The 12,681-nt window shown below is 38.5% G+C and overlaps 1 protein-coding gene across 2 annotated transcripts in view; it reads left to right on the plus strand.

Annotated features, from left to right (window-relative positions):
* The window catches only part of NEK4 (NIMA related kinase 4), a 28,649-nt gene that overhangs the window by 9,996 nt on the left and 5,972 nt on the right, over positions 1-12,681 (plus strand). The window contains exons 6-13 of one of the 2 annotated variants that reach the window (XM_068982377.1): positions 660-801; positions 2,985-3,392; positions 5,482-5,664; positions 6,155-6,304; positions 7,264-7,330; positions 8,084-8,190; positions 9,297-9,385; positions 12,365-12,570. In XM_068982377.1, the coding sequence (XP_068838478.1) occupies positions 660-801; positions 2,985-3,392; positions 5,482-5,664; positions 6,155-6,304; positions 7,264-7,330; positions 8,084-8,190; positions 9,297-9,385; positions 12,365-12,570 (1,352 nt within the window). The remainder of the gene's footprint in view (positions 1-659; positions 802-2,984; positions 3,393-5,481; positions 5,665-6,154; positions 6,305-7,263; positions 7,331-8,083; positions 8,191-9,296; positions 9,386-12,364; positions 12,571-12,681) is intronic. The other variant, XM_068982378.1, reaches the window with a different exon arrangement.

Genomic DNA, 12,681 nt, shown 5'->3' on the forward strand with positions numbered 1-12,681 from the left:
TGAGGCAGTTTTTCATAGATGTAAAATTTTAGAACAGTGTTATATTTACAGAAAAGTTGCAGAGATAAAGCAGAGAGCTTCTATATAACCCTCACTCAGTTCCCCTATCAACATCTATATTACCATGGTACATTTGTCAGAACCAAGAAAGCATCAGTATCTGATGTTGACTAAACTACAGACTTTATTTGGCTTTCACCAGTTTTTCTACTAATGTCCTTCTTTTTGCTTCAGGATCCAGTCCAGCATACCATATTACTCCTCATCTCTCTTTAGTCAACTTGGGTCTCTGACAGTTTCTTAGTTTCTTTGTTTTTCATGACCGTCATTGTTTTTGGAGGTTACTGGTCAAGTGTTTTGTTGAATGCTCCTTGGTTTTTAGAAGACTCTTCTCCATAAAAGGAGCAGTTATATGGGAATTCCCTGCCAGTCCAGTGGTTAGGATTCCAGACGTCCACTGCAGGAGGCCCAGGTTCTGTCTCTTGCCGGGGAACTAAAATCTTGCAAGCTATGTGGTGTGGCCAAAAAAGAAAAGAAGGAAAAAAAAAAAGAAGTTCTATAAAGGAGTTGTAACATGTATGCACATTTCCTCACATATATAGAAACCTTTAAACTTCATTGTATTAATAATAACTTTTTCTTCTTTCTTCCTCATAAAGAAAAACCTCCAAAAATAATGTTAAAAATGGTGACTCTAAATCCAAGCCTGTGGATGCAGTGGTTCCTGGAAAGCCTGAATTAAGTCATGAAGTAGCTCACCCTCAACCACACTCTTCTGAGAGCTTCAAGACATATGTAGTGGTATGTATCTTTTTAAAGGATATGAGGTCTAGAAATTATTAAAATGATAGGTTACCTAAGCTAGTTATTCTGTGTGAAATGATTAAGTTTCATTAGATTTCTGTTAGTTTTATAGTATAAAGAAGGAATACTGGGGAAGTAATCAAATACCTATTATTAATAAAGTGTTTGTGAAGTCAGTGCTGTAATAACTTTAAGAAGGTTTTTTTTAATTGAGGTGAAATTTATATAAAATAAAATTAACCATTTCACAGTGAACAGTTAATTGCATTCATTATAGTCACAGTACTGTGTAGCCGTCACCTCCGTCACATCATTCCAAAACAGTTTCACCACCCAGGAGGAAACCCCGTACTCATTAAGTTGTCACTGCTTATTCCCTGCTCTGTCCAGTCCCCATAAAACACCAGTGTGTCTTCTGTTTGTACAGGTTTGCCTGTTCTGAATACTTGATATAAATGGAATCATACAATATGTAAACTTTTGTATCTGGCTTCTTTCACTTAACATGTTTTTGAGGTTCATCCAGGTAGCATGTATCAATACTTCATTTATTCTTATGTCTGAGTAGCACTCCATTGTATTGGTATACCACAATTTGTTTATCCATTCATTCACTGGTGGGTATTGGGTTGTTTTCATCTTTTGGCTATTGCTGTGAACACTTGTGTACAATATTTGTTTGAGTATCTGTTTTTAATTCTTTTGGGTATAATATCTAGGAAAGGAATTGCTGGATCATATGGTAATCCGATGTTTAACTTTTTGAGGAATGACCTTACTGTTTTTCCTTAGTGTTTCATTTCACATTTTTACCAGCAATTCCTGAGAAATCCAATTTCTGTTCAACTTCACCAACCTTTATTATTTTCTATTTTTCCAATTCTAGCCATCCTAGTGGATGTGAAGTCATATGTTATTGTAATTTTGATTTGCCCTTGACTAATGATATAGAACTTTTTGGCCATTTGAAAGCCTTCTTTGGAGAAATATCTATTAAGTCCTTTGCCCATTTTTTAATTGGATTTTTTTTTTTATGGTTGAGTCCTAAGAGTTCTTTCTGTAGTATGAATACTAGACCCTCATTAGATATATGATTTAGAAATATCTCCTTCTGTTTTATAGGTTGTCCTTTCAATATCTTGATAGATAATATACTCTTATGCACAATTTTCAATTTTGATGATGTCTGATATATATTTTTTCTTTTGTTGCCCATACTCATATCTAAGAATCCCTTGCCAAATCCAAGGTCATGAAGATATATGCCTGTGTTTGCTTATAGGATTTTTATAGTTTTAGCTCATATATTTACATATTGATCCATTCACAATTTTGTATTATCATAAAATATTTGTTGTTTAATTGCTAAGTTGTGTCCAACTCTTTGTGACCCCATGGACTGTAGCCCACCAGGCTCCTCTGTCCATGGGATTTCCCAAGCAAGAATACTCAAGTGGGTTGCTATTTCCTTCTCCAGGGGATTTTCCCAACCCAGGGATCGAACCTGCGTCTCCTACATATATAATGTAAAATTTGCCATTTATACCATTTTTAACCAATTAATTTCATTTGGTACCATGTTAAAGCATACAGTTCAGTAGTCTTAATTACATTCACAATGTTTTGCTGCCATTCACCATATCTTCCAAAACCTTTCATCATTCCAAACAGAAATGCTGTTCCCTGATGCTCTTACTCCCAAACTCCGGTAACCCTGGCAGACAGAAACCTACTTTCTGTCTCTGAATTTGCCTATTTTAGGTGCCTCATATAAATGGAATCATACACATGTTTTCCTCTATGTCTAGCTCCTAGTTTATTCCACTTAGCAAGTTTTCAAAGATTATTCATATTGTAGCATGTTATCAGAACTGCATTCCTTTCTATGGCTTTATGATATTTCATTATATGTATACACCATATTTATTTAATCATTCACCTGCTAATGGCCATTTGGATTGTTTCATCTTTTTGCCATTGTGAATACTGCTGCTACAAACATTGGTGTAGAAATACCTGTTTGAGTCTGTACTTTTAGTTTTGGGGGCATATACCTTGGAGTAGGATTGTTGGGCCTTATGATTATTCCATGTTTAACTTCCTGAGGAACTTGCAGCACCATTTGGAGTTAAATTTTTTATGTGGTATATATAATAACTTGGAAGCATGTTTTCACTCAGGGTGAAGACAAATGTTTGTTCCAGGAGAAACCTGTAGTCCTTGGCCCCTTGAAGATACCCACAAGTCTGAAAGACTGCACCTACAAACCAGACGTAAGCAATACTGCAGACTCACCAGCCACAATCAGTAGGGTGCATATTGACATCTTACCTTCAGAGAGGAGGAACTCAGTGAATGACGGCTTAGTTCAAGAAAATCCACCACGACCCCTAGATGCCTCTAATGAACTGGAAGGTAAATGTAATATTTCTCAAGTGAAGGAGATGTCGCAGGAGAACAGTAAATCCAGTGCTCTACCTGGAAACCGAATTCCCACATCGTCCTCTCACTATGTCACTGGAGAAAGGAAAGACCCAGTGAAGCCTCTGCAGCCCCTAAACAAAGACCAAAATTTACCAAAAGACCAGGTGAGTGACATGCGCAAGGTGTTGGTTTCAGAGAGAGGATTGAGCAGTGCAGTTACAAAGATGTGTGTTGTGTTCTTGTGCTTTTAGGAAAATCTGTTATTTCCATGTAAGAGTTTACATGTAACCGAACCAAAGGATAGGACCTGAGGAATTCTTAGATCCCTTCTTTGCCCTGTTATAGGGCACTTGCAATTCTCCTGCAGTTCTGTGTTTTGTTCCATTTCTACATCGTTCGTCTTCAGTCTTCCAAGTGAATGGGCAACTGTGGGTAGAAAGAATGCCAGGATGTGGGGTCTTAGTTCCCTGATTAGCGATTGAACCCGTGTCCCCTGAACGGAAAGGCAGGCTCTCAACCATTGGGCCACCAGGAAAGTCCCAGTCTTGTACTTTTTTTGTTAAATTCTGATTCTATTGTAAATGGAATTGTTTTCATAATTTCATTTTCATAGTGTATATTTCTTGGTATAGAAATAGTATTAATTTTTATATATTAAATTTTTATCCTTCAGCCTTGCTTAACTCATTTATTGGTTTAATAACCTTTTAATAATGTAGTTCTCAGAATTTTCTGAACACAATATCACATCATCTACAAATTGAGATCCTTTTTTCTTTTTAATCTGTATTTCCTACTTTCTTTTTTCTTGTCTAATTGCCCTGGCTAGAACCTCTAGTACATTGTTGAATAAAAGTGATAAGAATTGATATTCTTGTTTTGTTCCTGATAAATGTGTTTCTTACATCAGGCTTTAGACGGCAGGGTTTTTTATTTTGCTTGATAGAATTTCATGTCTGGCATTTCTTTTTTGTTGTTGTTATTATTATATTGTTGTTGATAACAGTGGAAGACTTTTTTTTTAAGACCAATTGGATTTCATGGAAAAACTCTTTAATTCACTTGAACAGTTACTCTTGTATGTGTAAGCTTTAAATATTCTACACTTAATACCAGCAGAGAAATATTTATTTCACTTTTAAGAATTCAATCACTCATTTTTTATTATCTGGGCCCTGTTGGCTCAGATGGTAAAGAATCTGCCTGCAATGCAGGAGACCGTGATTCGATCTCTAGGTTGGGAAGGTCACCTGGAGAAGTGAATGACTATCCACTCTAGTATTCTTGCCTAGAGAATTCCATGGACAGAGGAGCCTGGTGGTCCATAGTCCATCGGGTCACTAAGAGTCAGATCCAACTGAGTGACTAACACGTAACATCCTTGTTTAGCTAGCATATCACATTGTTCCTTTTTCTTTCTAAAATGTACCACATAGTGGGATTTTTGATAAAAATGTGTTGATTAAATGACATTTGATTACCAGTGTCCATCTTCTTGAAAACTTAGATATTCTGATAGTTAAAAATTAAAAATTAATGTAAGAAGCTATTTTATTTTAATGTTTGGTTTCTCAAACAAGCTATCCTAATAAAATATCAAGTCCTTGGTGATCTTTATAATTTAAAAGTTAATTTATTTTATCTTTACTACTGCTAGAAATTGTTTCTGATTTCTGAGCATCTAATATGTGCTAGATTTAAGTATTATAGTGCCTAGTCTCCTCTAATCCTCCAGTATTCACATGATCAGTGTGAAGCATTGTACCCATTTGTAGATGAGGAAACAAAGGTTCAGGGAGATGTGACTCCATCTAAATCCAAACTCTTGGTGTTTTCATGGTGTTTACAGAGGACATCCACATAACTAATGTTTACTTAGGAAGTATGTGTATATTAAAAACATTTGTTAGTTTTCTGAATAGAAAACCTATTAAAATTTATAAAAATATTTTTTATTGAAGATCAGAAGTTTCAGGTTGTAACAATCTGAGTAACTGAAAAAATTATTTTTAGTTGGGAAAAGAGAAGAAAACCCAGAATACATAGATAACTGATGCCAGCATTTTGTCTTTGCCTATCAACACTGAAAATAAGCATTCATTTTGAGAAAGACAGTTCCTGCTTTCATTTTTAGTTTTAAAAATAGAGATGGAGGGTTTGGCCATTTAGGAGTTCAAAAGACTGTTTCTACTTTTCTACTATTCTACTTTGGTTTTTTTGTTTGTTTGTTTACTTCATTTTTCTATTTTTAAGGATCAAGTTGCTGGTGAATGTGTTACAGGAAAACAGAACAGAATCCACCAAGCTTTACAGCCACACAGCTCTGGGTCTGAACCTTCCCAGTCTCGACAGCGGCGGCAGAAGAAAAGAGAACACGCTGAGCACAGTGGGGAAAAGAGACAGGTCAGCAGAGATCTTTTTGGAATAAGTCACTGTGCTTCCTCTTGTGAAACACATTTCTATTTAGAATGATTTGCCCATAAGGTACATACAAAATCTGAGGAACATACAGAGAAAGGTAGAAATGCTAAGTGTTAATTATTAAATGTCAGTGAGTTGGAAGCAAAGTAAGAATTTTACCTTCTCCAACAAGGGTGGACAGTTCATTTTGAGAGTTAAAGGAACAGGCCGACAAAGATAAATCTCTGATTCCTCCTATGTCATGTTAATGAATAGTTTCTCCCTCAACCTCTGCATGAGATCGTGTCACCCTCTCATTTCTGGAAGTAACTTTCACAGGCACCCTCTCTGTATGGTTTCTTAAGTGGTCATTCACTTTTGGCTGAGTTTCTTTCCCGCCAAAATTCAATGTTTTAAAGTTTTGAGAGGGAATCACTGACAAATACATAAATGTACCCACAGGCGACCTTTGCAGGTGGATAGTATATGAAATTTATAATCTCCCCCTCTTTGTTAATTATTTAAGTTCCAAGAGAGTCTGCCTTGCCTTTTGCCTTCTCTTCCCACTGTTGGAAAGATGGAATGCACATCAACACAAAAAGATGCTGAAAACCAAAGTCGAGTGGTCACTGGATCTGTGGACAGTTCGAGGGGCAGTGAGATAGCATCATCAAAGGTTTGTGAGAGTATATGTTGGATTTTTTTAAAAAAACCTTATTATAAAGCTTTTTGGTAAAATATGCTTATATTGTGAGGTTTTATATGAAAATATCTTAGGTCTGCTTTTTGCCAGACACTGGAAAGTGCAAATTTGTGATTCTCAACAGAAACTTCCATTGAACTGGACAGATTCTATCATTCCAGAGCTGGTCCCGTCTAGTTAATTAAGGAGACCAAGTAGATTCTGAGTGTAGGAAAGCAGAATTCCCATTTCCCCTTAGACAGATGAGTTCTTCCTAGAAACGAGGGCTCTAATCATCCTAGCAAGTAGTTGTAACCCTGATGTGAACTAGTTTCAAGTGGACACTCCAGACTTCCCTTCACGGAAGTAGTCCAGTGGTTCAGAATTAGCCTGCCAATGTGGGGGACATGGATCCGATCCCTGGTCCGGGAAGATTCCACATGCCATAGGGCAGCTAAGCCTGTGTGCCACAACTGCTGAAGCCCATGCGCCTCTGTGTCACAGCAGTTGAAGCCTGTGGGCCCTAGAACCTGTGCTCTGCAACAAGAGAAGCCGCCGCAGTGAGAAGCCCGTGTAACACAGCCAGAGAGCAGCCCCCACTCACTGCAGCTAGAGGGAAGCCCGCACAGCAATGGAGGCCCATTGCAGCCAAAGGTGCATACGTATATGAGTCAGTTTTAAAAATGAAAACAAGGGACACTCCTTAAGGGTTTGTGCTGTGCTCTCTCCTGTATTGCTGGACGATATGTCCAATATTGCAGGTGTTACAAGAAGAGTGAATAGGGAAAACTTCCCTGGTGGTCCAGTGGTTACGACTCCACACGTCCAATGCAGGGCGTGCGGCTTTGATTCCTGTTCAGGGAACTTAGATCCTGCATGCTGTGTGGCTTGGCCCCCCAAAAGGAAAAAGGATAGTGAGTAGGAATGGAAGTAACTCATACTTTCTTTAAAAGGACCGACCATTATCAGCAAGAGAGAGGAGGCGACTGAAGCAGTCACAGGAAGAGATCTTCCCCTCAGGTAAAGTTATTCTGTTTCCTTCATCTAATGGAGGCTATTGGTGTGGCTCACAGACACAGCACTGGACTGATTGTGAGGCGTTAGGAATTTCTAGTATCAGTAATCCATTTGGGAAACCAATTCAGAAGAATTTTTGAAATTTCCTAGTCAAGCCTTTTAAAAATGAGCATAGTATTGGATCTGGAACTTGTGTTATTAAAAGGAAGAAGGATACTAAAAAGAGAGCAAGAGGGCTTTGAATGGCAGTAACGCCTGGGAAATTTCAGACAGGAAAGCAATCAAGCGAGAGTTTAATTTGTTTCCATGTTTAGAGTCTGTTGGTCAAGGAAGTGCTCTCTTCTCAGGAACAGAGAGAGGAAGCCAGGAGAATGGTGCTGCCCTGGGCTGAGGGCTGCGATTATTCTTATTGCTGTTATCTAAAGACAACATATTCTAGCAGTTTCCATTTATTGAATGCTGACAGTGTCTCAAACATTATGGTAAGCATTTTGAGGGCATTTTCTCATTTCATATTTTTTAGCTGAGGAGACTGAGGGTCAGAGGGGTTAAGTAACTTGTCCAAAGTTACAGCACTTACAGACCTGGAGCTGAGATTTGAGCTGAGGTGTCCCCAGCACCAGAATGATGATGACTGCTGTCTGAGTTCCTTTAGGCTGGCCCTTGCTTTGGTATCTTCCATACCCCAGTACAAAGCGCTCTTCTGTTGAGGCCAGTCCGCCACCAAGAACTGCTGGGGGTGGTCACTTTTTTCAGGCCCTACAGTGAGGAGAGCTTCTCTGAGTCCAGCGGGACCAGCGAAACCACAGGAAGACCACCTCAGCCCTGCTCGAAGGACGTCTTCCGACTGCAGTGTTGCTCAGGTACATTACATAGTCCCAAGGGAAAAGGTGGACGTGTCTACATCTGGCAAGCCTACTGTGGCAATCCTCATATGTGCCAGCTCTACTTCTGGAACAGTGCTACTTAAGTTACATCTTTCACGCTTCCTCTAATAGAGAAAAGAACCGATCAATAATAATTAAAATAATGTATTTTGCTTCATTAAGGGTTTGAATTTTTCAGGCACTCTTGTAAACACCTGGCAGCCTAGTTAATATCTTTCATAGGAAGTCTTTTAAATAAAACTTCCAAATGTCTTCCACTCGGCAACACTTTACTTATACTGCTCTGTTAATATACCAAACGACCTGGCCAGATTTTAGTCTCGCTGGCTGATTCTTCCTTTGTTTCCCTTTTGTGTTGAAGTACCTTAGTTTTTGTCTGAGGGATGATATAGGAGCACCATCTGGTGGCAGAATGTGTAATTGCAAGGTGTTCAACCCACATTCACTTTTCTGTGTGATAATTCATACCCTGAGAATAATTATTCAATTTTCTGTATTCCAGTTTTTGACATTATTTCTAGGAGCATATAATTATTTTTTTAAAAAAGGAAACTTCCTGTCCTTTAATGATTTTTATTTTTCCTTTAACTATAGTCTATGATTTAGTTGTTTCATTAATTAAGATAGTCCTCTCTGTTTTCCAAAGTTGTAACATTTGTGTATAATTATATCTGGTAATCCTTTTAAACATTTAACAAAGAGTCTCATATGTGAGCAAACTGAGGTTACTTTTAATTTAAGTGGCATTCTGTCTTGTTTAAATACTAATATTCCTTATGGTACCGGCCCTCTGCTTAAAAGTTGAAACACCAGAATTGTTTGTCCCCTCTCGTCCTCATAGCTGAGGCTTTCCCGGACCTTATAACACTTCACCTTGGTGCTCTTTAGGGCTCGCTTCTGAACGTCATGGGTGACGTAGGACACGACTTGGTGAAGTAACTTCGATTTTTCTGCCCAGTAGTTCTGCTTTTATTGAATCTAAGTGCACCGTGTGTCTAGACATTGCATCTAAGACTGTTCCATGTGTTACATTCTGGTTGTGTTGCCATGTGAAATTTTGTTTTTCCACACAAAATTAATAGGAAAGGAAACTCACCCAGTGTCTCTCAGAGGATGAGTTAAGTTCTTCTACAAGTTCAACTGATAAATCAGATGGGGATTCCAGGGAAGGGTAAGTTCTTATCTTTTTATCTCCCTTCATAAATTGGTTCTATTTGAATTCATTTTATCTTTAACTTAAAAATTTTTTATTGATGTATAGTTAATTTACAGTATTTGTTAATTTCTGATGTACAGCGAAGTCACTCAGTGATACGTATGTACATTCTTTCTCACATTCTTTTCCACTGCGGTTTACCACAGGAATAGACTATAGTTCCCTGAGCTAGATGGTAGTAACCCATCCTATATGTCCATGCTTGTTTATCCCCCGCTATGTGTTAGTTCACATCTACTAAGCTCAAACTCCGAGTCCTCCCCTCCCACAGCCCCTGCCCCTGTGGCAGCCGCACGTCTGCTCTCTGTCTTGGAGTCTGTTTCTGTTTCCCAGGTACGTTCGTTTGTGTCGTATTTTAGGTTTCACAAGTGAGTGATGTCATGTGGTATTTGTCTTTCCCTTTTGACTTACTTCACTTAGTATGATAAGCCATTCATATTGCTTCAGATGGCATTATTTCCTTCTTTTCAATGGCTCAGTAACTATCTTGCATCTTCTTGGTCTGTTCATCTCAGTGGACGTCTAGATTGCCTCCATGCCACGGCTACTGTAAACAGGGCTGCTTTGGACATGAGGGTACATGTATCTTTCTGAATTATAGTTTTGTCTAGGTATATGCCTAGGAGTGGGATTGTTGGATCACACGGCAACTCTATTTCTAGTTTTTTGAGGAACCTCCATACTGTTTTCCACAGTGGCTGCACCAGTTTACATTTCTACCAACTGTGTAAGAGAGTTCCCTTTTCTCTACACCCTCTCCAATATTTATTATAGGTATACTTTTTAATGCAGAAGGAAATGGCACCCCACTCCAGTACTCTTGCCTGGAGAATCCCATGGATGTAGGAGCCTGGTGGGCTACAGTCCATGGGGTTGCAAAGAGTCGGACACAACTGAGCGACTTCACTCACTCACTCATACTTTTTAATGATGGCCATTCTGACTGGTGTTAGGTGGTATCATAGTTTTGTTTTCATTTCTGTAATAATTAGCAATGATGAACATCTTTTCATATGCCTGTTGACCATCTGTATCCCTTCCTTAAAGAAATGTCTATTTTGGTCTTCTACCCATTTTTCTTTTGGGTTTTGTTGTTATTATTGAATTGTATGAGCTGTTTATGTATTTTGGAAATGAATCCCTTGTTGGTCACATTGTTTGCAAATATTTTCCCCTAATCTGTAGGTTATCTGTTCTTTTTTTATGGTTTCCTTTGCTGTGCAAAAGCTTATAAGTTTGCTCAAGTGCCATTTGTTTGTGAATTCATTATAAATATACATTTATAACAGCATTCAGACCTATAGTACTATCATTAATAATGTTGTAAATGGTTTTGGTATGTGCTGGGACTAAAGTTCTCTTTCAGTGCACACATCTGGTTTTCATTCAGAATTCTTATAAAATGTCTTTTTAGATCTGTGGGTTTCGTTTTAATCAATTTGGCCATTATTTTCATCAGTTTGGCCATTATTTCTTCAAATATTTTTTTGGACCCCCTCCTGCCCTCCTGAGGATCCTACATGTATATTAGAATTGGCGATGGACAGGGAGGCCTGACGTGCTGCAGTCCATGGGGTCGCAAAGAGGCAGACACGACTGAGCGACTGAACTGAACTGAACTGAAAGTTATCCCACAGCTCACTGATGATTTTCATTTTTTTTTAGACTTTTTTTTCTCTATCCCCCGTACCACCCCCCTCTTTTTTTTTTTCTTGGTCATGCCGCTTAACTTGTGGGATCTAAGTTCCCTGACCAGGGATCGAACCTGCACCCTTTGGCAGTGAAAGCACAGTGTCCTAACCACTGGCTGCCAGGAATTCCCATCTGTTCCATTTTTTATAGATTCTATTGCTCTCTCTTTAAGTTTACTAATCTTTCCTTCTGCAGTATCTAATTTGTTAATCCCATCCGATGTATTGAACACATTGTACTTATCATTTGTAGTTCAGTTTGGGTCTTATTTATATCTTCATTGCCTTTCCTTAACATGCTAATGCTCCCTCTATGTTGGTGATATGGAATAAATTTTTAATAACCTCTTTAATGTCCTTTGTTTACTAAGTGTCACTTGTGTCACTTTGGATCTGTTTCTCTTAATTGAGGAGAAGGCAATGGCACCCCACTCCAGTACTCTTGCCTGGAAAATCCCATGGACGGAGGAGCCTGGAAGGCTCCATGGGGTCACTAAGAGTCGGACACGACTGAGCAACTTCACTTTCACTTTTCACTTTCATGCGTTGGAGAAGGAAATGGCAACCCACTCCATTGTTCTTGCCTGGAGAATCCCAGGGACAGGGGAGCCTGGTGGGCTGCCGTCTATGGGGTTGCACAGAGTCGGACATGACTGAAGTGACTTAGCAGCTTAGCAGCTATTAATTGATTTTTTTTCTTCACAATTGTGTGCTGTTTTCCTGCTTTGGATATCTGATATTTTTGACTCGATTCCAGACATTGTTAATTTTATCCCTTTAGGTGCTGATATTTTTATCTTTCTTTAAATATTCTTGAACTTTGTGCTTGTATATAGTTAAATTACTTAGAAATAGTTGGGCAGAATTTATACACAGACACAGGGGCCTTCTCTTTCTGGCTCTCTGCTTTCCAAGACTCTTTACTTACTTTCTTTTGGCAGTGGTGGTCTTGAACTCTGGTACCTGGTTCTGCAGGTAAGAGACTGGGTTTTTTTTTTTTTGGTATTTTAGCTCCCTATGGCCTGTCCTTAGGCTAAAAGTATTAACTCCCCTCCAGAATCTGTTTGTAAATTTTATACATTCTCCATTGCCCTCATAGTTAACTTTTGTATTTTGTCCAGAGTTTATACTTATTTGTGGAGGGGTCTCTCTGTAAGAACTTACTTGTTCATTGGGAAGCTGAACTTCTTAATTTCCAGTGAAAAATTGTCATGAAGCATTTTTTTTTTTCTTTTCTTCCCAGTAAAGGTCATACAAATGAAATGACTGACTTGGTACAATTGATGACTCAGACTCTGAAGCTGGACTCTAAAGAGAGCTATGAAGACCTCCCAGTACCAGATCCAGGGTCAGAATTTAAACTTCATCGGAAGTATCGGGACACGCTAATACTTCATGGGAAAGTTGCAGAAGAGGCAGAGGAACTCCATTTTAAACAGCTACCTTCAGGTGGTCAGTTTATTGTTTTACACCAAACTGGAGAGCACATGTTCACTGGAGAAATGTATCAAACTAAGGCTCTAATGTTTGCAAATTTTTTTAAAAAAATTATTTCCGTAA

Source organism: Capricornis sumatraensis, chromosome 10 (genome assembly GCF_032405125.1).
Source record: "Capricornis sumatraensis isolate serow.1 chromosome 10, serow.2, whole genome shotgun sequence".
Lineage (NCBI taxonomy): Eukaryota > Metazoa > Chordata > Mammalia > Artiodactyla > Bovidae > Capricornis > Capricornis sumatraensis.